The sequence below is a fragment of the Eriocheir sinensis genome, chromosome 53 (genome assembly GCF_024679095.1).
Source record: "Eriocheir sinensis breed Jianghai 21 chromosome 53, ASM2467909v1, whole genome shotgun sequence".
Lineage (NCBI taxonomy): Eukaryota > Metazoa > Arthropoda > Malacostraca > Decapoda > Varunidae > Eriocheir > Eriocheir sinensis.
This window is the reverse complement of record NC_066561.1, coordinates 5,151,787-5,175,786: the sequence shown is the minus strand read 5'-3', so window position 1 is coordinate 5,175,786 and position 24,000 is coordinate 5,151,787. Positions and strand designations below refer to the sequence as shown.

The window sequence follows — 24,000 nt, the reverse complement described above, 5'->3', positions numbered from 1 at the left end:
AAAAAAAAAAAAAAAAAAAAAAAAACTACACCATACAACTGTACCCTCCTACCCTCTGTCCTATGCCCCGACCTGTAGCTTCACTAACTCACTTCCTCTTCGTACAATACCCCTGATTAAAAAAAAGGGGAGCGAGTGGGGGTTGAAGGAGGAAGAGGAGAAGGAGGAATGGTAAGCTGGGAATGAAGGAAGAAAAGATAATAACTGAAAATGAAAAAAATGAAGAAGAAGGTAAAAAGAGAAAGGGGAGATACTGTATGGGGAAAAGAGGAAAGGCAGGTAAAATAAAGAAGGAAATAGGGAAAAACAAATGAAAGGAGAAATATGTAGAAAGGAGATGTAGAAAAGATGTAGATGGAGAAAAGAGAATGATGATGATGTAGATGTAGAAAAGAGAAAATGTAGGTAAAAAAGAAGGAAAGGGGGAAAAGTAGAAATGAAAGGAGAAAGATCAGAGAAAAGAAGTGAAATGAGGAAAGAGGGATTAGGTGGAGTAGGGAAAGTTAGAAGAGGAAAAGAAAGAGGGAGAGAATGGGAGGAGGAGGAGGAGGAGGAGGAGGAGGAGGAGGAGGAGGAGGAGGAAAGGTAGCTGAACAAGAGAGGAAAAATGAGGTAACCGTCGAAGTGGAAGAATGAAGAAGAGGAAGAGGAAGAGGAGGAGTGAGAGGGAGAAAAAGAAAGTTAATAAAGAGGAAGAAAGAGGAAGAGGAAGAAATAGGAAAGGAAGAAAGAGAATAAGACGAGGAGGAGGAGGAGGAGATGAAGAAAAATAGGGACAAAGAAGAGGAGGATAAAGAGGAGGAACAAAGAATAGAAAAGAGAAAACAGGAACGAGAAAGAGAAGAAAAAGAAATAGAAAAGAAAAGAGAAGAAGGAGATAGAGGAAAAGGAAGGCAAAGAGGGACAAAGAGGAGGAGTAAAATGAATAAAAGAAGAGAAATAAGAAGGAAGAGAATGATAAAAAATGGAAGGAAGGAAAAGGAAAAGAAAGAGAACAGGAAAGAAATAGGTGAAGAAGAGGAACCAGAAGAGGAAACAAGGAGAAAAGAGAGAGAAGAAATAAAGAAGAGAGGAAGAGGAACAAGAAGAGAGGAGGAGGAGGAGATGAAGGAGGAGATATTAAAATGATAAATATGAGAAAGAGCCCTTGTATAAATCGAAGAGAGAGAGAGAGAGAGAGAGAGAGAGAGAGAGAGAGAGAGAGAGAGAGAGAGAGAGAGAGAGAGAGAGAGAGAGAGAGAGAGAGAGAGAGAGAGAGAGAGAGAGAGAGAGAGAGAGAGAGAGAGAGAGAGAGAGAGAGAGAGAGAGAGAGAGAGAGATTTAGTAGGGGAGAATGCTGTGTAGAGTAAATATAGACCTAGAACAGAGGAGAGGAGGGAAAACAAGAAAAAAAAGAGGAGGAGGAGGAGGAGGAGGAGGAGGAGGAGGAGGAACAGAGGCAGGAAATGTTATAAAAGTGAAAAGGAACAAAGGGGGAGAGAGAGAGAGAGAGAGAGAGAGAGAGAGAGAGAGAGAGATTATCCCTACTTATTAAAAGACAATGCCAAAAGAGAGAAAAAAAAAGAGATAAAGAAAATTAAATAACAAAAGCAGAGAGAGAGAGAGAGAGAGAGAGAGAGAGAGAGAGAGAGAGAGAGAGAGAGAGAGAGAGAGAGAGAGAGAGATTATCCCCACATATTAAAAGACAATGCCAAAAGAGAGAAAAAAAGAGAGATAAAGAAAATTAAATAACAAAAGCAGAGAGAGAGAGAGAGAGAATATCGAAAAGTAATAATCTGTTCCCGTCTCTCTACCATTTCCTACCATAACACAGTGTCTCCCATCACCAGGCCCCATCACCATTACCCCATCAATTTCCCATCACGATACTCCCCTTCCTCTTCTTCCTCTTCCATTACATAATTTCCCCTTACAGTACTTGCTCTTTCTCCTCTTTTCCTTCCATCCCATTCTCTTCCCATTTCTCTCTTTCTCTTCCCCTTTCTTCCTCTTTCTCTTCCATTCCTCTTCCCCTTCTTCTTCTTCCATACCATTCCCTTCTCATTGCATTTTCTCTTCCTCTTCTTCCTGTTCTATTATATTCATTTTCCTCTTACTTCTATTTCTCCTCTTCGTTTTTCACAATTTCCCCTTCCCATGACAATTTTCCTCCTTCTCTTCCTCCTCTTCTCTCTTCTATCCCATTCTCTTCCCATTCCACTTCGTTTTCCTCTTTCTTCCTCTTCCATTTCATCACTTCTCCATTGCAATTCCTTCTTCCATTCCTCTTCCATTTCATTCCTGTCTATATTCTAGTTTCCATTTCATCTTCATTCCCATCTATATTCCTAGTTCCATTCCCTTCTTCATTCCTGTCTATATTCCTAGTTTCATTCCCTTCTTCATTCCTGTCTATATTCCTAGTTTCATTCCCATCTTCATTCCCATCTATATTCCTAGTTCCATTCCCATCTTCATTCCCATCTATATTCCTAGTTCCATTCCCATCTTCATTCCTGTCTATATTCCTAGTTCCATTCCCTTCTTCATTCCTGTCTATATTCCTAGTTTCATTCCCTTCTTCATTCCCATCTATATTCCTAGTTCCATTCCCTTCTTCATTCCTGTCTATATTCCTAGTTTCATTCCCTTCTTCATTCCCATCTATATTCCTAGTTTCATTCCCTTCTTCATTCCCATATATATTCCTAGTTCCATTCCCATCTTCATTCCCATCTATATCCCTAGTTTCATTCCCATCTTCATTCCTGTCTATATTCCTAGTTTCATTCCCATCTTCATTCCTGTCTATATTCCTAGTTTCATTCCCATCTTCATTCCCATCTATATTCCTAGTTTCATTCCCATCTTCATTCCTGTCTATATTCCTAGTTTCATTCCCATCTTCATTCCCATATATATTCCTAGTTTCATTCCCTTCTTCATTCCTGTCTATATTCCTAGTTTCATTCCCTTCTTCATTCCCATCTATATTCCTAGTTTCATTCCCTTCTTCATTCCTGTCTATATTCCTAGTTTCATTCCCTTCTTCATTCCTGTCTATATTCCTAGTTTCATTCCCTTCTTCATTCCCATATATATTCCTAGTTCCATTCCCTTCTTCATTCCTGCCTATATTCCTAGTTTCATTCCCTTCTTCATTCCCATCTATATTCCTAGTTTCATTCCCTTCTTCATTCCCATCTATATTCCTAGTTTCATTCCCATCTTCATTCCCATCTATATTCCTAGTTCCATTCCCTTCTTCATTCCCATCTATATTCCTAGTTTCATTCCCATCTTCATTCCTGTCTATATTCCTAGTTCCATTCCCATCTATATTCCTTGTTTCATTCCCTTCTTCATTCCCATCTATATTCCTAGTTTCATTCCCTTCTTCATTCCCATCTATATTCCTAGTTTCATTCCCATCTTCATTTCCATCTATATTCCTAGTTTCATTCCCTTCTTCATTCCCGTCTATATTCCTAGTTTCATTCCCTTCTTCATTCCCATCTATATTCCTAGTTTCATTCCCTTCTTCATTCCTGTCTATATTCCTAGTTTCATTCCATATATTCCTAGTTCCATTCCCATCTATATTCCTTGTTTCATTCCCTTCTTCATTCCCATCTATATTCCTAGTTTCATTCCCTTCTTCATTCCCATCTTATTCCTAGTTTCATTCCCATCTTCATTCCCATATTCATTCCCATCTATATTCCTAGTTTCATTCCCATCTCTGTTTCCCGTTTTTATTCCCATCATCTTCCCCTCATCATTTTCTCACCACTGTCCCCGTTCCCTCATCTTCTTCCCCATCTTTATTTTTTTTCTTAATTCTTCAGGTAAAATTATAAAAAAAAAACATTTGAGATGACTGAATTTTTGCATGTCATTTCTGGTCTTTTATTTCTGTTCTCTTTCTTTTTTCTCTTTCTCTTTTTTTTACTTTTCACGTTTTATTTTCTCAGGTTAATTAGACAAAACAAAGCTAATTAAAAAGATATATAGGCCTAAATGAAGATGGAAATAGAAATGGAAGGAAAAATGCAAAATAAATAAAGAAAACGAATATTATTTCCAAGAATGTTTTACTGAGAAAGAGAAACAAAGAAAAAAAGAAGAAAAGAGAGTGAAAATAAATGAAAGGAAAAAAACGAAGAAGAAAATTATGTGACCAAGAAGGAGACGAAGGAGAGGAGGAGGAAGAAAGAGAATGAAAGGGAAAATAAATGAAATTGAAGAAAAAGAAGAAAAAAATTAATCTAAGTTAATGAAGACGTATGAATAATGTTGAGAGAGAGAGAGAGAGAGAGAGAGAGAGAGAGAGAGAGAGAGAGAGAGAGAGAGAGAGAGAGAGAGAGAGAGAGAGAGAGAGAGAGAGAGAGAGAGAGAGAGAGAGAGAGAGAGAGAGAATATTGCTTACTGAAAGAGAAGAGAAAGTGAAAGGGAGAAGAAAAAGAAGAAAAAAAAGAATATTTGAAAGAAGAAAATATTTTAATGAAACCAAAATTAATCAAGTTATTATTTTTTCTTCTTTTTTTTTGTCATCTCGTCTTCTTCCTCTTCTTTTTCCTCTTCTTCTCCTTCCTCTTCTTCTTCCTCTTCTTCTTCTTCTTCTTCCTCTTCTTTGTGTTCATCTCGCATCAGGTAAGGTCATTAGGAGACAGATGAGAGAGAGAGAGAGAGAGAGAGAGAGAGAGAGAGAGAGAGAGAGAGAGAGAGAGAGAGAGAGAGAGAGAGAGAGAGAGAGAGAGAGATCATATACACTTGTTGTCTTTCTCTCTTTTATTGTTATTTTTCTTGTTTTCTTCTTCGTATTATTTGTTATTTTCTTCATCTTCTTCCTCTTTTCTTCCTCTTCCTTTTTCTTCTCCTTTTCCTATTCTCTTTTTCCATTCTTTTCTTCCCTTTCTTCTAATTCTTTCATTCTTCTTCGTTTTGTTCTTTTTCCTTCCTCCTCCTCCTCCTCCTCCTCCTCCTTCTCCTCCTCCTCCTCCTCCTCCTCCTTCTCCTCCTCCTCTTCACACTCCGACTTTTGGTCTCATCCACTCTCCCCCTTTAATTTCTCCTCCTCCTCCTCCTCCTCCTCTCCTGGCCTTCTTACCTCCAACTGACCTCCTTACCTCCAGTACCTCCTATCTCCTCTTCCTCCTCCCCCTCTCCCTCCTCCTCTTCCTCCACTTCTCTTCCTTATCTCCCTTTCCTCCTCCTTTCCTCTCCTCCAGGTTGTATTATGCCTTAAGAGCCTTCCTAGTCTTCCTCCTCCTCCTCCTCCTCCTCCTTCTTCCTCCTCCTCTTCCTTCTTCCTTCTTCTTCCTTCTCTTATTCCTTTCGTTATTCCTCCATCTCCTTCCTTTTCCTCTTTCCTTCTCCTTCATCTTTTCTTATTTCTCTTTCTCTCTCTCTTTCCTTCTTCCTTCCTTCCTTTCCTTCCTTCCCTTCCTTCATCTCTTCCCTTTCTTCCCTTCTTCTTTTCTTCCATTATTTCTTTCTTCCTTCCTTCTCCCTTCATTCATTCCCTCCTTTCTTCCTTCCTTCATTCCCTCCTTCCTTCCTTCCTTCTTCCTTCATTCATTCCCTCCTTTCTTCCTTCATTCCCTCCTTCCTTCTTCCTTCTCTCCTTCCCTCCCTCATCTTCTGTTGACCTGGTGAGGTAATCCACTCAACCTTTCCTCCTCTTCCTCCTCCTCCTCCTCCTCCGCCTCCTCCTCCTCCTCCTCCTCCTCCTCCTCCTCTTCTTCTTCCATGATGCTGCTCCTACACCTCTTTCACTTCTGCTCTTCTCTGTCCGCCTCCTCCTCCTCCTCCTCCTCCTCTTCCTCTTCTTCCTCCTCCTCCTCTTCCACTTCTGTTCTTTTTTTGTTCTGCTTCTTTTCTTTCATTCCAATTTTTTTTGCCTTTTTTTTTCATTTGTTTCTTATTTCACTTTTTTTTTCTTCGCTTCCTTCTTCTTATTCCTCGTTTGTCGTCGTCTTCTTCCTCCTCTTCCTCCTCCTCCTCCTCCATCTCCATCTCCTCCTTCTCCTTGACTTTGCATTTTTTTCCGAATTCTTTGTCGGATTTTTCAATATTTTCCTCGCTCGCATTTTTCTTTCAATATTTTCCTCGCTCGCATTTTTCTTTCAATATTTTCCTCGCTCGGATTTTTCTGGACTTTCATCTTCTTTTCCTGTATCTCCTCCTCCTCCTCCTCCTCCTCCTCCTCCTCCTTCTTCTTGTATCTCTTCAACCTCCTTTCCTTCCTCCCATCTATTCTCCTCCTCCTCTCCCATTAATATAATCATCGCCTTCATCGCTTGCAACCTGTCTTCCTCCTCCTCTTCCTCCTCCTCCTCTTCTTCTTCCTCCTCCTTCCTCCCTTCTCCTATCTTTCTTCCTGCTTTCTTTTGCCTCTCCTCCCTTTTTATCTGTTTCTTTCTCCTTCTTTCTATTCTTTCTTTCCTTCCTCTCTTACCTCCCTCCCTCTCTCCTCCTCCCCCTCCTCTTTCCTCCCTCTGATCCTCCTCTTCCTCCTCTTATTTACTTACACACTCTTCCTCCTCCTCCTCCTCCTCCTCCTCCTCCTTTTGCTTGGCATCTGACTCTTCTTCCTCTCTCTTCTTCTCCTCTTTCTCCTCTTCCTCTTTTATCCTCAACTCACTCGTCAGTTGTTGTTGTTTTTTCTTGTTTTGTCTTCTTTCTTTTCTTTCTTTTCTTTGTTTTGTTTTTCTCGTGGTTCGTTTTAATCTTCAAATTGTTTTTTTCTTCTTATTTTCCTTTTGTTTTCCTTTTTGTCTTATTCTTTTTCCTCTTTATTGTCATTATTATAGGTTAGTTGTTGTTGTTGTTGTTGTTGTTGTTCTTCTTTTATTTATTCATTTTATTCATTGTTTCCGTTTATTTATTTATTTATTTTCCTCATTTTTCTTCCCTTGACACATTTGCGGTCCACATCTTCTGTTTTTTTCACCATCATCATCAATGTCACCACCACCATCATCACCACCATCATCATCATCATCAATGTCACCACCACCATCATCACCACCATCATCATCATCATCAGTATATTTCATTGTCGATTCGTTGGTTTCTTTCTTTCCTTTTTTTCCTCCCTTAATGATTTCTTTTTGTCACCCTGATCGTCCTTTATTGAGCGCCTTCATTTCCTTTCTCTTTTTCTCTTTCTTTCCCACTTTCTCTCTTCTTTCCTTCTTGTTTTTTTTCTTTCGTTTTTTGCTTCCTACTATCTTTCTTTCCTCCTTCCTTCCTTTCTTTCTTCCTTCTTTCCTACCTTGCTTCCCTTCTCTCTATCTCTCTTTTGGTTATTTTTCTTGTCCCACTATCTTTCCTTCCTCCTTCCTTCCTTTCTTTCTTCCTTCCTTCCTACCTTGCTTCCCTCCTCTCTATCTCTCTTTTGGTTATTTTTCTTGTCCCTCCATCTTTCCTTCCTCCTTCCTTCCTTTCTTTCTTCCTTCCTTCCTACCTTGCTTCCCTCCTCTCTATCTCTCTTTTGGTTATTTTTCTTGTCCCACTATCTTTCCTTCTTCCTTCCTTCCTTTCTTTCTTCCTTCTTTCCTACCTTGCTTCCCTTCTCTCTATCTCTCTTTTGGTTATTTTTCTTGTCCCACTATCTTTCCTTCTTCCTTCCTTCCTTTCTTTCTTCCTTCTTTCCTACCGTGCTTGCCTTCTCTCTATCTCTCTTTTGGTTATTTTTCTTGTCCCACTATCTTTCCTTCTTCCTTCCTTCCTTTCTTTCTTCCTTCCTTCCTACCTTGCTTCCCTTCTCTCTATCTCTCTTTTGGTTATTTTTCTTGTCCCACTATCTTTCTTTCCTCCTTCCTTCCTTTCTTTCTTCCTTCTTTCCTACCTTGCTTAATTACCTCCTCTATCCTCGTTCATTCACCTTCTCTCCCACCCCCTTGCAGTGTTACCAGATCTCATACTTACCACCTCCTCTATCCTCGTTCATTCACCTTCCCTCCCTCTCCCTTGCAGCGTTACCAGACCTCTTCTTCATGTATCTCACTCACCTCACTCCCCCCTTTCTCCCCCCCCACCCCCGCAGTGTTACCAGACCCCTGACCTACCGCGCCATGAGGACCCCGAGACGAGCCGCGGTGATGATTGGCTCCGCGTGGATCATCTCCCTCATCCTCTGGCCGCCCTGGATCTACTCGTGGCCGTACATCGAGGGACACAGGTACGCGGGGGTGGGTGGGGGTGGGGACAGGTGTGAAGGGAGAGGAGGGAGGGAGTGGGGAGGCGGTATGGGGAAGGTAGGAAGACGTGGGTTTAAGGGGGGCAGCTGTGAAGATAGGGGAGGAAGGGAAGCAAGGGCGAAAAAGAGGGAGAAAGAAATGATGGAAGGAAGGAAGAAGGGAAGGCAGAATGAAGGAGGGAAGGAGAAGAGGTATGGAGAAGGGTCGGTGAGGGGGAACAGGTGTAAAGAATGGGAAGCAGAGGCGAAAGAGGGAAAAATAAATGATGGAAGGAAAGGAAGAAGGGAAGGAAGAATGAAGGAGGGAAGGAGAAGAGGTATGGAGAAGGGGTCGGTGAGAAGGGACAGGTGCAAAGAATAGGGAAGATAGGGGAGGAAGGGAAGCAGGGAGGGTGAAAAAGAGGGAGAAAGAAATGATGGAAGAAAGGAAGAAGGGAAGGAAGGGAAAATGGGAAAAGGTAAGGAGGAATGAAGGGAAGGAGAAGGGGTCGGCGAGGGGGGACAGGTGTAAGGAATGGGGGAGACGAGGGAAAGGCAGATGTGAAAGACAGGTGTAGGAGAAATGTAGAAGGACTTTGAGTATATGCAAGAGTGTAGAAGGGAGGGAGAGAGTTCTTACATAAGGCAGACAGGTGAAGGTGCTTTGGGAAGGTTAATATTAGTGAAGTTTAATGTATGTGTGGTTGTTAAGCATGGTCTTGGATTCATCTTGCAGGGTGTTGAATTGTAAGACTGGTGAAGGGTGCAGAGAGAGAGAGAGAGAGAGAGAGAGAGAGAGAGAGAGAGAGAGAGAGAGAGAGAGAGAGAGAGAGAGAGAGAGAGAGAGAGAGAGAGAGAGAGAGAGAGAGAGAGAGTCAGTGTGGGCTTGTTTTCTTGGGTGTGAGAGAGGTGTGAAAAAAAGATAGGAAAATAAAGTTAATTAGTAAAGATAGTAAGGTTGAGTTAATAAGGCAGGTAAAGGTGAAGGGTGTAGATTTAAAGAGAAAGAGTGTAGGCTTATTTTCTTGGGGGTGAGAGAGAGAGAGAGAGAGAGATGTGAAAAAAAAGATAGAAAAATAAAGTTAATAAGATAGTTAGTCATAGGTATTAAAGCTAAGATAACAAGGCAGTAAAAGATTATATTGGGAGCATACACTACACCTGCGCGTGGCTCCAGTGCTCATCCCCGTCGCTTTGATAGTCAGGTGGTATATAAAATGTGTCAAAATCAATCTGAGAATACTGGGAGCTGTTTACTGAGGTGTATGTATGCAGGCGTGTAGTGCAGGTGTAGGGCAGGTGTGGACAGGTGTGGGGAGATGAGGAGAGAGGGGGTGTGGGTGTGAAGGGGAGAACAGCAGTGGGGTATATGTGTGTAGTGGGGTGTAAATAGGGAGAGGGGAGTGTGTGCGTGTGCGTGTGTGTGTGTGTGTGTGAGAGAGAGAGAGAGTGAGAGAGTGAGAGTGAGAGTGCGAGGGAAAGGAGAGAGGCTAGAGAGAGAGAGGGAGGGAGGGAGGGAGGGAGGGAGGGAGAGAGAGAGGGAGAGAGGGAGACTATTAAAGTGGAGAGTGAACGGTGAGTAGTTAGCGGCCTGGATACTGAGGAGGAGGAGGAGGAGGAGGAGGAAGAGGAAGAGGAAGAGGAAGAGGAGGAGGAGGAGGAGGAGGAAAAGAGGCAAAAGCACAAACAGAAAGACACAAACGGAGAGAAGAGGAAAAATAGAAAGAGGAACAAGAAGACAATGGGAGAAGAAGAAGGTGGAGGAGGAGGAGGAGGAGAAGCAGAAACAGAAACAAGAAGAAGAAAAAGAAGGAGAAAGAGGAAGGGTAGGAGGAATAGGAGGAGAAAAACGACAAACAGAAACAGAAACAGGGGGATGAGAAGGAGGAGAAGGAGGAAGAGCAAGAAGAGGAGGAGGAGGAGGAGAACAACAACAACAACGACAAACAACAGAAACAAGGAAATAAGAAAGAGGAGAAACGGAAAGGGAAGCAGGAAGAGGAAGAGGAGGAGGAGCAATAAGGGAGGAAGAAAAAGAGGAAGAGGAGTAGATGAGAGGGTGGAGAAAGTGAGATAGGTGGAAAGAAGGGAGTATATGAAGAGGAGGAGGAGGAGGAGGAAGAAGGGAAGGAGTGGAACGGACTAAGATTAGGAATATAAATAAGGAATCATTGGGGAGAAGACAACGTTAAGATACCATAAAATAACGTTGCATTTGCTTGTGAATTTTCATCTGCACTTCTATAACCTGCAGAACGAATCCAATTACTTGCTGAACGTAGATATTGAAGAGGACATTCATCTCACTCTTGTATCGACGAAGTAATGAGTGAAAGAGTTGAATGATTGAAAAAAAATGTTATCCGAAAGAATTAACGTTTTTCTGCACTGACTAATTCGCAGGAAGCTTGTTGTATTGACGGATAATTACGTCATTAAAAAAAAAGCTACCCGTCGTTTTGAATCTAGTGAACTGAATCTTGCATCAATGAAGTAAGGATCTAGGCACCAAATGAATAGATTGATGGCTTTCTGCACTGACTATTCGCTGGAAGCTTGTTGCATTGACGGATAATTACGTCATTCGAAAAAAAAATATAGCTACCCGTCGTCTTGAGTCTAGTGAACTAAATCTTGCATCAATGAAGTAAGAATCTAGACACCAAATGAATGGATTGATGTTTTTCTCCACTGACTAACTCGCAGGAAGCTTGTTGGATTGACGGATAATTACGTCATTCGAAAAAAAAAAGTTACCCGTCGTCTTGAGTCTAGTGAATCGAATCTTGCATCAGTGAAATAAGGATCTAAACACTGAATGAATAGACTGATGGCTTTCTGCACTGACTAATTCGCAGGAAGCTTGTTTCATTGACGGATAATTACGTCATTCGAAAAAAAATCTTACCGTCGTCTTGAGTCTAGTGAACTGAATCTTGCATCAATGAAGTAAGGATCTAGGCACCAAATGAATAGATTGATGGCTTTCTGCACTGACTATTCGCAGGAAGCTTGTTGCATTGACGGATAATTACGTCATTCGAAAAAAAAATCGTACCGTCGTCTTGAGTCTAGTGAATTGAATCTTGCATCAGTGAAGTAAGGATCTAGACACCAACTGAATGGATTGATGGCTTTCTGCACTGACTAATTCGCAGGAAGCTTGTTGTATTGACGGATAATTACGTCATTAAAAAAAAAAGCTACCCGTCGTTTTGAATCTAGTGAACTGAATCTTGCATCAATGAAGTAAGGAATTAACCACCGAATGAATGGATTGATGGCTTTCTGCACTGACTAATTCGCAGGAAGCTTGTTTCATTGACGGATAATTACGTCATTCGAAAAAAAATCTTACCGTCGTCTTGAATCTAGTGAATTGAATCTTGCATCAATGAAGTAAGGATCTAACCACCAACTGAATGGATTGATGGTTTTCTGCACTGACTAATTCGCAGGAAGTTTTATGCATCAACGGTTTAATACTTCACTCGAGAGAAGAAAAAAGTCTCACCAATGTCTTAGGCTCCAATTCCTTTCCCTTGAACCATTAGACCATTATTATTATTTTTTTACAATAAAGGAAACGGTTCAAGGGCAAAAAATAAAAAGGAAACTAATGAAAAAAGAACGTTACTCACTGCTCCATCAAAATGAGTCGAGGAGTGGCCGAAAGATAGGACAGTTTACTTATTCATTCATTTATTGTTAGGGTAAGAGAGGTAGGTGTGAGGGAAGGTGTAAGGGGGGGGTGAAGATGGGGGTTAAGAGTGAGGGGGCAGATGTGAAGAAGGGGGTGTGGAGAGGTACTATATAAGGTGTAGAGAGGTATTGGGGTGTTGAGTGTGGACAGGTGTGAAGAAGGGATGAAGATGAAGGTAGTGCAAGGTATATGGGAAAGGTAAGAGGGAAGGTGAGTATGGGGGGTTTATCTATCTATCTATCTATCTATCTATTTATCTTACCCGTTTGCAGGTAAAGAAAACGAGAATTGATGAAGGTTATTGAGTTTGTTAGGCACTTGAAGACTTGAACTGACCAAAGAAAGACAAAGAAAGGGAAGGAAAGAGAGAAAAAGCGAGGAGGAGGGAGAGAACAGAAGCGTGAGAAAGAGGAGGAAGAAACAAAAGAGAGAGGAGAGAAGAGGTAGGGAGGAAGTGGAATGGAATGCACGAATGAGAGGAGGAGGAGAGGAAGAGGAGGAGGAGGAGGAGGAGGAGGAAGGCTGGTATTGGAGAGGAAGGAAAAGGGATACACGTTTGAGAGAGAGAGAGAGAGAGAGAGAGAGAGAGAGAGAGAGAGAGAGAGAGAGAGAGAGAGAGAGAGAGAGAGAGAGAGAGAGAGAGAGAGAGAGAGAGAGAGAGAGAGAAGGCTGAAAATTTTGCTTTTAAGAAGTATGAAGAGAAAGTGAAGGTTTTGCTTAGGCGAGAATTAATAATAAGCTTATTTTTGAAGTCAAGGAGGAAGAGGAGGAGGAAGAGGGAAGGAAGAAAGGAAAGAAAAAAGAAAGAAAGAAATAAGGTAGGGAGGAAGGAGGAGGGGGACAGAAAGGGAAGGAAAGATTGGAAAGGAATAGGAGGAGGAAGAAGGAAGGAAGGAAGAAAAAAGGAAGGGAGGAAAAAGGAGGAGGACAGAGAGGGAAGGAAAGAGTGGAAGGAAGAGGAGAAAGGAGAGGGTTGCAAGAGAATGAAGGAAGAGAGGACGGAGGAGGAGGACAGATAGGGAAGGAAAGACTGGAAGGAAGAGGAGAAAGGAGAGTGTAGCAAAAGAAGAAAGGAAGGAAGAGCAGAAAGGAAGAAAAGAAGGAAGGAAAGAAGACAGGATGGAAGGAAGAGAAGAAAGAAATATAAGAGGGAAAGGAAGAAATAAAGAAAACAAGGAAGGAAAGAAAGAAAAAGATAGATAGATAGATAGAAAGGAAGACAGGAAAAAATGAAAGAAAGGAAAGAACAAGCGAAAAAGAATACCAGAAAAAGCAGAAAGAGGAGGATGAGGAGGAGAAGGAGGAATAAAAGACAGTATTCAAGAAAGACAGGAAATAAGAAGGATAAAAAGGGATGAAAGAGAGAAAGGAAACAAACGAAAACGTAAACAAAGAGGAAAAGGATAAAGGGAAAAGAGAGGAAAGAAGAAGAGAAGCAACCAGAGAGAGAGAGAGAGAGAGAGAGAGAGAGAGAGAGAGAGAGAGAGAGAGAGAGAGGAGAGGAAGAGGAAGAGGGGGAATATGGAAAGCGGGAAGGAGATGAAACGAAGGAGGAAGTGTTCAAGGAAGGAGAGGAAGGGACGAAGGTAATGAGAGAGAGAGAGAGAGAGAGAGAGAGAGAGAGAGAGAGAGAGAGAGAGAGAGAGAGAGAGAGAGAGAGAGAGAGAGAGAGAGAGAGAGAGAGAGTAACAGAGAGGAAGGGGGAAGAGATGAGAATGAATTAATATGTAAGAAAACAAGAAAATAAATACTAAACAGAAGCGAGGAGAAGGAAAACATAATAATAGGGGAGAATATGTGTGTGTGTGTGTGTGTGTGTGTGTGTGTGTGTGTGTGTGTGTGTGTGTGTATAATAAGCCACGTAAAGAGAATTAATTTAACACACACACACACACACACACACAAAACACTCACATACACAAACCCACACCCACAAACAACCTTTTTTTTTTTTTTTCACTCCCTTCCCTTCTTCCAACACACACACACACACACACACACACACACACACACACACACACCTACACCTACCCAACTCCACCCCCAGAACTGTTCCCCCGCGTGAGTGTTACATCCAGTTCATCGAGACCAATGAGTACGTTACCTTCGGGACGGCCATCGCTGCCTTCTACCTGCCCGTGACGGTGATGTGCGGGCTCTACTGGCGCATCTGGCGGGAAACGGAGAAGCGGCAGAAGGACCTCACCAACCTGCAGGCGGGCAAGAAGGACCCCAGCAAGCGATCCAACTCCAGGTGAGGTTAGGTTTGGGTTCGGGTGGGAAAGGATTGGGTGGGGGGTTAAGGGGTTTGGGGTGTAAGAGGTGGGATATAAGGTTAGTTTTGGGTTTTTCTTTTTTTTAAGGGTGATGTGTTTGTGTGTGGGGTGATGAGATTGTGTGTGTTTGTACGTGTGTGTGTGTGTGTGTGTGTGTGTGTGTGTTTGTGTGATAGAAGAAGGGAAGGGAATGAAAAAAAGGGTTGTGTGTGTGTGTGTGTATGTGTGTGTGTGTGTGTGAATGTTTTTATGTATGTGTGTGTGTAAGGAAGTGTGATTTAATATGTGTGTGTGTGTGTGTGTGTGTGTGTGTGTGTGGAGGGTTATTGGTCTACCTGCTGTGTATGTATGTTTGTTTGTTTGTCAAGAGATTAGGATTAGTGAAAGTTGTTTGTGTATGTGCAGAGGGGAAAAAAGTGTTTTTTCGTTTGTCTGTATGTATGTATAGATGTATGGAGTGTTTGTGTGTATGTTTGGGGGCGTGTGTGTGTGTGTGTGTGTGTGTGTGTGTGTGTGTCAACTTTAGTATTGGTCTTTAAAACATGTCTAAGTTCTCGTGTTTGGAAAATGTCTGTCTGTTTTTAATCTTCTTATATGAGTGAAATGTGGTCTGTTGGAAGTCTGTGTGGTCTGTGGACTAAAACGTTGGTCTGTACGCTGTGGTCTGAGTTCTGTTAAGGTGGAAGGGATTCTGTATGTGTTAGTCTGTTAGTTTGTACGTTTGTGAACAAAGATTTGTCTGCTAAAGAGGTCTTGTGGTCTGTGTAATATAATGTTGGTCTGTATGAGGCTGTCTGAGGTCTGTGGGGGGGTGAAAAAAGGGTCTGTTTGTATTAGTCTGTCTGTCTGTGAAGTGAGATGTGGTCTATATGGTAACGGTTTGGTGGGTTGAGTCTGTTGGTCTGTGGTTTGGGATGTGGCGTGGCTGTGGGCGTCTGTGGAGGTTCAATCAATTCTGTAAAGCGATTTGAGTGTGTGTGTATGTGTGTGTGTGTGTGTGTGTGTGTGTGTGTGTGTGTGTGTGTGTGTGTGTGTGTGTGTGTGTGATTTCGTACTTCATTATACGTGTGTGTCTGTGTGTGTACGTGATTCTAGTTGTGTGTGTGTGTGTGTGTGTGTGTGTGTGTGTGTGTGTGTGTGTGTGTGCGTGGACGTGGGAGTTTCCTTTAGTTCCCCTCCCCTTCCACCCTTTCGTCCTCAATTTTTTCCCATTTTCTCTCGAGGGGAAAGAAGTTTACCCTCAATGCCGTTTTCTTTGCTTATGTAAATGTCCCTCCGCTTATTAATATTCTCCAGAAGACTCCGCCATTTTGTGTTCGCTCCCCCCCCCCCCCCCTTCCTCACATCTTCTCCCCTCCCCCTCCCTTTCCCCGCCTTTCTTCCCCCTCCTCTTCCCTCACCGGTGGATTGAAGCTTCGCATGTCTATTCGAATCTTCTTTTGAAGCTTCGAACTTTAAAATTTTCGAGTTTCATTTTTTCACTTTTTTGGATTTTTGAAGCATTTTTTGAAGCCTCGAGTTGGTTTGTTTCGAGGCGGCTTCGTTTTTTTCTCCTTTTTTTTGTCTATCTCGCTTTTCCGTACACTGCTGAAGCTTTTGGTGATCTTGTTGTTGTTGCTGCTGTTGCTGTTGTTGTTTTTATGAGTGTCTTTTTTATAGCTGCATTTTTTGGCTTTTAAATATCCAGTGCTTCTTTTTTGTTTTTTTATTATTCACAGTGAAATATTTTGCACCTATTTTTCTATCGAATTATCATCATTGTTGCTGTTTTTCTTGTTCTTGTGTTCGCTTTCATCGGCTCTCCATTATCAGTCTTCCTCGTGTGCTGTTTGGGCTAAGATTTTTTGCTTCATAGTGCTTCGAGTCTCGCTGCTTCGGTGTATCGGTGCTTCGTGTGAATCTCCTTTTATTTTCTTTTTTTGCATTCCTCGTCACTTTAGTCTTTGAACCATTTTTGGGACACGATCCTTATATAACCACTTTTCCATAGCACAATTTCTCCATTCTTTCTCACAATATTCGTTTTTTATGTATATGTGTAATGTGTTATGTTTTTCTGTATGTTTTTGTGTGTATCTGCGTAGTCCTGATTTTTATGTATCCGTGACGCAAGCCGTGAATTTTTGGGTATGTATACTTGTAGAGAGAGACGAAGAAACGGAAGCAGTCCACGTCCGCTGTGAGGCTATGTCCTTATTCTCAAACGCTTTAGGCTCCCACGACAGCTATTTCTTAAGGTCACAAAGGAGATCAGTCGGGTTCTAATGAGTGTTTTTTCACGTTCATGGTGCAGAAGACTTGTCAAACTATCAATACTCTCATAAAACTACTCATGGCAATACTAACACAACCACCTCTACCAAAGCCTTGTCAAACTATCACTAGGCTCATAAAACTACCCATGGAGATACTAACACAACCACCTCTACCAAAGCCTTGTCAAACTATCACTAGGTTCATAAAACTACCCATGGAAATACTAACACAACCACCTCTACCAAAGCCTTGTCAAACTAACACTAGACTCATAAAGCTACCCGTGGAAGTACTAACACAACAACCTCTACCAAAGCCTTGTCAAACTAACACTAAGCTCTTAAAACCACCCATGGAAATGCTAACTCAACCACCTCTACCAAAGCCTTGTCATACTATCACTAGGCTCATAAAACCACCCATGGAAATACTAACTCAACCACCTCTACCAATGCCTTGTCATACTATCACTAGGCTCATAAAACTACCCATGGAAATACTAACTCAACCACCTCTACCAAAGCCTTGTCAAACTATTACTAAGCTCATAAAACCACCCATGGGAATACTAACACAACAACCTCTACCAAAGACTTGTCAAACTATCACTAGGCTCATAAAACTACCCATGGAAATACTAACTCAACAACCTCTACTAAAGCCTTGTCAAACTATCACTAGGCTCATAAAACTACCCATGGAAATACTAACACAACAACCTCTTCCAATGCCTAGTCAAACTATCACTATGCTCATAAAACTACCCATGGAAATACTAACTCAACAACCTCTACCAAAACCTTGTCAAACACTCACTAGGCACATAAAACTACCCATGGAAATACTAACACAATAGCCCCTACCAAAGCCTTGTCAAACTATCACTAGGCTCATAAAACTACCCATGGAAATACTAACTCAACCACCTCTACCAAAGCCTTGTCAAACTATCACTAGGCTCATAAAACTGCCCATGGAAATACTAACTCAACCACCTCTACCAAAGCCTTGTCAAACTATCACTAGGCTCATAAAACTACCCATGGAAATACTAACACAACCTCCACCAAAGCCTTGTCAAACTATCACTAGGCTCATAAAACTGCCCATGGAAATACTAAGACACACAACCTCTATTAAAGCCAAAATGTGTGTATATGCGTTTGTGTGAGCTTTGAAACGTTTGAGAATACGGGTCTAGTCTTTTTTTAATGTTTTTGTAAGTATATATCAGTGTCCCATGCAAATTTTTATCCATAGCTGAGTGATTTTTTGGTTTTGTGTAGGGATAACTAATGATCTTTTTTACATATATTAGAACCATGAATAGATATAGAAAGAGGAAGAAAAAGCCAGATACAGAGTAGCTTGTTGCATATATATTTTTTTCTTCTATTTTTGCAGGTTATTTATGTTTCCTGTGTGTGTGTATGTGTGTGTGTGTGTGTGTGTGTGTGTGTGTGTGAGTCTGTCAAAGCTTTATGCAAATTATAGGTGCGTTTTCAGCGACTTTTTAATAGCAGTGAAAAACGGAAAAAAAAGGAACCTGTGAGTGTGTGTGTGTGTGTGTGTGTGTGTGTGTGTGTGTGTGTGTGTGTGTAATCCTCTTTTTTTAGATATTTTAAGCATACTGGTCTTTTGAGGTATAGAGAGGGAGGAAGAGGAAGAGGAGGAGGAGGAGGAGGAAGAGTAAAATTCGTAATACATATTGATTTTTTAACATGTAATTTCTCTTCTTATTTTTTTTCTTTGTATGGAGAGAATAGAAAAGAGAAGACTAAGAGGAGAGAGAGAAAGAGAGAAAATACACATTGATATTTATTTTTACTTGTATTATCTTTTTTTTCCCCTCTTTAATGGTTTGGATAGAAGAGGAAAGAGGAAAAACAAAGAGAATAGAAGAGAAAATAATAAGATGAAGAGAGAAAAAGAAAATACACATTGATCATTTTAACATGTACTATCTTTCTCTTTTTCTCTCTTTAATGGTTTGGATAAAAGAGGAAAGAGGAAAATAAGAGAAGAAGAGAAAAGAGAAAACATTTAGATAGTGTGTTTTTTTTATGTCTGGTGGAGCAAAGAGGAAGAGGAGAAGTGTGAATAGAGGAAAGTATAGGGAAGAGATGAGTGAAAAGTCTGAAGATGATTTTTGTTTGTGTGTTGCGAAGTAAAAAGAAAAAAAAATGGTCGAGAAGAAGGAAGGAAAACAAGAAAAAAACATTCGTATAACCAACTTTGTATTATTAGCATTAGAAAGAGGAAGAGGACGAAGATAAATAAAAGAGGAGAGAAAAGCAAAATCAAAGAGGAAAATTAAGAAAATGGGAAAGAAAACAGGAAAACATACGCATTATCAAGTTTCTTTAAGGGGAAGCAAAGAAGGAAAAGAAAATGAAGAAAAGGAAAAGAAACAGGAAAACAGTCGCATTATCAAGTTTCTTTTAGGGGAAGCAAAGAAGGAAGAGGAAAATTAAGAAAAGGGGAAGGAAAACAGGAAAACAGTCGCGTGATCAAGTTTCTTTTAGGGGAAGCAAAGAAGGAAGAGGAAAATTAAGAAAAGGGGAAGGAAAACAGGAAAACAGTCGCATGATCAAGTTTCGTTTAGGGGAAGCAAAGAAGGAAAAGAAAATGAAGAAAAGGAAAAAGAAACAGGAAAACAGTCACGTGATCAAGTTTCGTTTAGGGGAAGCAAAGAAGGAAAAGGAAAATTAAGAAAAGGGGAAGGAAAACAGGAAAACAGTCACGTGATCAAGTTTCTTTTAGGGGAAGCGAAGAGGAAGAGGAAGAGGATGAAAAGAGAAAAAAAATATTCGCATTATTTTTTCATGGCGAGGAAAAGAGGAAGAGAAAAAAAAGCAAAAAGAGGAGAGAGAAAGAGTAAATAATATAGGTTTCTTTTTTGCGAAGTAAAGAGGAAGAAGAAAAAATAAAGAGGAAATAAAACCAACCTTCTTATCATCAGCTTTCTTTTTATAACATGACAAAGAGGAAGAGAAAAAAAATAAAGGAAAGAAAAACACAGACAAATCATAATATCGAGTCTCTTTTATGACGAAGCAAAGAAGAACACAAGCACAAACAAATAAAGAAAGAAAAAAACAAAACAAAAACGGAGAGATAAGTAAAATTCGTTAGCAAATGAATGAATAGAGAAACGAAGGATAAATAAAGGCATAGGTTATAAATAGAGAGAGTTAATTCAATGGTTCTCGTCTTTTGTCATTGTTCTTTCACTTTCAATGATAATAATAATAAGAAGAAGAAAAGAAGAAGGAGAAGAAGGGGAAGAGGAGATAAAAGGAACATTCGTATATCAGTTTATTTTTATGACGTTGCAAAAAGGAAGAGGAAGAATAAGAAGAGAGGAAAATCAAACGAGAGGAAAGGAAAGAAAACAAGAGGAAAGGAGAGGAAAACAAGAGAGAAAAGAGGAAAGCAAAGAAGAGGGAGACTACTCGTAAGAAAAGAGGAAAAGAAGACAAGAGAGGAAAGAAAATAGAGAAAGGAAAGAAATGAAAGCAAGAGAGAAAGGAAAAAGGAAAGAAAATCAAGAGAAATGAGGACAAGAAAAGAAAGGAAAGAAAGGAAAACAAGAGGAAATGAAACAAGAAGAAAGGAAAGAGGAAAGAAAAACAAAAAAGAGGAAAAGAAAGAAAAGGAAAACAAGAGGGGAAAAGGAAAAGAAAACAAAAGAGAAAAGAGGAAAACAAGAGGAAAGAAAAAAAACAGAAAACTCATAATATCAAGTTTTCAATGACGTAGAAAAAGAGGAAGAAAGAGGAAGAGGATGAAAAGAGAAAGAGAGAAAAAACAGCAACATTACATAATCTTTTTTTTGTATGGCGTAGCAAAGAGGAAGAGGAAGAAGACGTAAAGAGGAAAAAAATAACTTAACATCCATATTATCAGGTTTCTTTTTATGACGAAGCAAAGAGGAAGAGGAAGAAGGCAAAAAAAAAAGAGGAGATATCGGGTTTCTATATAGTGTAGCAAAGAGGAAGAGGAATAACGAGTTAAAGAAAGAAAAACAGATTAAAGTCACATTATCAAGAGGAAGAAGAAGAGGAAGAAGGCAAGAAAAGAGTAGATATTCATAGTTTTATTTTTTATAGTGTAGCAAAGAGGAAGAGGAAAAGAATGGAAAAACGGAGAGAAAATAGAGGAAAGTCATATTTTCAAGAGGAAAAAGAGGAGATAAAAAGCAGGACAAAATTCATAATGTGTCTTTATTGTGTTTGTGTGTAGGATCAAGAGGAAGAGGAAGGAGGAGAGGAAAGAGGAAAGATTTGAAGTATATATATATTTTTTATGGAATAACAAAGAAAAAAGAGAAAAAAAGACAATTCGTAGGTTTTTTTGTGTGTGTGTGTTTGTTTGGAGTATTAAGAGGAGGAAGAGGCGAGGCAAGAGGGAGAGAGGAAAGAGGAAATAATATACATGTTCTTCGGACGGAATAGCTAAGAGGAAGAGGAAGAAAATTGGAAGAGGAAATAAAAGAAAAAAAATCATAATATCAGTTTTTTATGTTTATTTAGTAGCAAAGAGGAAGAGGAAAGAGGAAAATTTGAACCATATTCTTTGTACGGAATATCAAAGAGGAAGAGGAAGAAAAATAGAAAGAGGAAATAACAAAAAAAAATCATAATATCCGTTTTTGTGTTTTTAGTAGCGAAGAGGAAGAGGAAAGAGGAAAATTAGAAGCATACATTTTTTATACGGAATAACGAAGAGGAAGAGGAAGAAAATGGAAAGAGGAGATAAAAAACGAAAAAAATAATAATATCCATTTTTGTGTTTTTAGTAGCGAAGAGGAAGAGGAAAGAGGAAAAATAGAAGCATACATTTTTTATACGGAATGACGAAGAGGAAGAGGAAGAAGGGGTGTAGCAGGAAAGAGGAAAAGAAAGAAGGCGAGAAGAAAAAAAAGAGGAGCATAAGACTTTTTATGAATGGAATAGCGAAGAGGAAGAGGAAGTGGACGAAGAAGAGAAAAAAGAGGAACATGAGAAGTATATTGTTTTTTATGAATGGCATAGTGAAGAGGAAGAGGAAGGAAAAGAGAAAAATAAAGAGGAACATAAGAATTACATTATTTTTTTATGAATGGTGTAGTGAAGAGGAAGAGGAAGGAAAAGAGGAAAAAAGAGGAACCTAAAAAGTACATTATTTTTTTATGAATGGCGCAGTGAAGAGGAAGAGGAAGGAAAAGTGAGGAAAAAAGAGAAACCTAAGAAGTACATTGTTTTTTTATGAATGGTGTAGTGAAGAGGAAGAGGAAGGAAAAGAGGAAAAAAGAGGAACCTAAGAAGTACATTATTTTTTATGAATGGTGTAGTGAAGAGGAAGAGGAAGGAAAAGTGAGGAAAAAAGAGGAACCTAAGAAGTACATTTTTTTTTTAATGAATTGAGTAGTGAAGAGAAAGAGGAAGAAGAGGAAAAAAAGAGGAGCATAAAAAGTACATTATTATTTAGGAATAGAGTGCTGAAGAGGAAGAGGAAATCATGGCAAAAAGAGGAACACTCAAATCATATAGTTTTTTATATGAATGGAGTTATAAAGAGGAAGAGGAAGAAGACGAGAAAAGAAAGGAAGATTCGAAGCGTATGAGTTATTATGTATGTAAGAGGAAGAGGAAGAGAAGGAGAGGAAAGAGGAAGAATTGTAATGATATATATTTTTGTTTGTTTGTTCTATCGTCGTTCGTTGATGAAGCCTCCTAACGCGTGTGTGTGTGTGTGTGTGTGTGTGTGTGGACGAATCAATCAATCTTTTTTCTATCAGTCGTATTTCTTATTTTAATTCAGAACAAAAAAAAAAATCATAATATCGTAGTCTTTTTTTTGTTTGTTTGTTTATGTTAGCAAGTTTTCAGACAGTTCAGCGGATTGCCCCATCTTTTCACTGGCAAGTTAAAGTCCCCAACAATTACTGCCTCGCAACTGCTACTTGTTTCTTATATTAATTCACTTAACGCGTGGTCGATATCAAGAGTCTGCCCTGGCGGTCTATAGATTAGTCCAACAACTATTTTACGAGACTTATTTTTAATTTCAATGAAGACCGTGTCTACATTGGTTATAATATCTGTTTTCACTGATACGTTATGGAAAGAGTTGTGGATATATAAGATAACGCCTCCACCCTGTCTGTTCTCTCTTTCATGACTAAAAATGGTATAACCCGGTAATCTGTATTCCGCAATGAAATCTCTATTTGAAGTGTCTATCCAAGATTCTGTGACTCCGATGATGTGACAATGATTTGTAGCTGCGAGGACTTCTAAGTCTTCAAATTTGTTACGTTGGCTGCGAGCGTTTATATAGCAAGCTTTAGTGTGATTCGAGTCGGGGGTTGCGCGGGTTGAATACTCCCTTACGGTGGAGCTGCTGGTGTTCTCGCCTCTGCGTTTTTCGGCTTTCGAAGAGCCACTTGGTCACAGAGGAACCTCCCGAAACGGACGGCTCCTACAGGGTTTAAGTGGAGGAGGAGGAGGAGGAGGAAATGACAACCTCTTGGGGTCCATTTTTAAAGGTCAAACTTCGCAAAATTTTCCCACAAGTTTATTTTTTTCATCTTACTTTTTTTCATTTTACTTTATATTCTTTTTTTCTTTTTTTTCGTTTTTTTTATCTCCTATTTTTTCTTTCTCTCTAATCATTTGGAGTACGAAGGAGTTTAATAATAAAAATTCTCTCCTTCTCTTCTCATTCTCCTCCTCCTCCTCGCGTCTCGTCTCCTCCTCCTCCTCCTCCGGGAACAGTCTGGTCATTGAAGAAACGAGGAAGAGAAATATAAAAAGAATGAAAGAAAAAGAGAGAGAGAGAGAGAGAGAGAGAGAGAGAGAGAGAGAGAGAGAGAGAGAGAGAGAGAGAGAGAGAGAGAGAGAGAGAGAGAGAGAGAGAGAGAGAGAGAGAGAGAGAGAGAGAGAGAGAGAGAGAGAGAGAGAGAGAGAGTTAAGTAAGAAGTTAAGAAGAAAAAAAATGATAAAAGGAAGGAAGGAGAGTGACTGAGTAAGAGAGAGAGAGAGAGAGAGAGAGAGAGAGAGAGAGAGAGAGAGAGAGAGAGAGAGAGAGAGAGAGAGAGAGAGAGAGAGAGAGAGAGAGAGAGAGAGAGAGAAATAGGATGGTGGTGGAGGAGAGAGGAGGAAGGAGGAAATAAGAAAATGAAACGAAAAAGAGAGAGAAAGAAGAGAGAGAAGAAGAGAGTGGGAAAGAAGGGAGAGAAAAAGATATTAATGAAAAGTAGGAAGACATGATCGAATAACGGAAAAAAAATAATAGGAGGAGGAAAAGAAGATAGGAAGAGAGGAAACATGGAGGAGAAGAAAACATGAGAGAAGGAGAGTTAGAAGAAAGGAATAGAAAAAAACGAAAATGAGAAAGGATAAAAATGAAAGGAATAGGAGATAGAAAGAGAGAAGGAAAAGGAAGGAATGGAAGAAGGAGAAAAGAAAAGAAAAGAGAAGGGAAAATATGATAGAAATTAGGAGAGAGGTGAAGGAGAGAAAGGAAAGGAAGGGAGAATGAGAGAGAAGGAGAAGGAAGAGGGAAAGAGAGAGAGAGAGAGAAGATAGGGAGAGAGAGAGAGAGAGAGAGGAGAG

At 40.0% G+C, this 24,000-nt stretch overlaps 1 protein-coding gene and 1 long non-coding RNA gene across 2 annotated transcripts in view; one reads left to right on the top strand and one right to left on the bottom strand.

Moving 5' to 3' along the window:
* LOC126983114 (muscarinic acetylcholine receptor DM1-like) overlaps positions 1-24,000 on the top strand; it is a 288,456-nt gene that overhangs the window by 213,409 nt on the left and 51,047 nt on the right. Inside the window, exons 9-10 of the mRNA XM_050835611.1 lie at positions 8,033-8,167; positions 13,915-14,121. Coding sequence (XP_050691568.1) covers positions 8,033-8,167; positions 13,915-14,121 — 342 coding nt within the window. The remainder of the gene's footprint in view (positions 1-8,032; positions 8,168-13,914; positions 14,122-24,000) is intronic.
* On the bottom strand, positions 15,556-17,899 carry LOC126983240 (uncharacterized). Its single transcript, XR_007735714.1, has 3 exons — positions 17,326-17,899; positions 16,843-16,911; positions 15,556-16,635 (listed from the first exon to the last, which is right to left on the bottom strand). It is a non-coding gene; the product is annotated as an uncharacterized LOC126983240 (long non-coding RNA).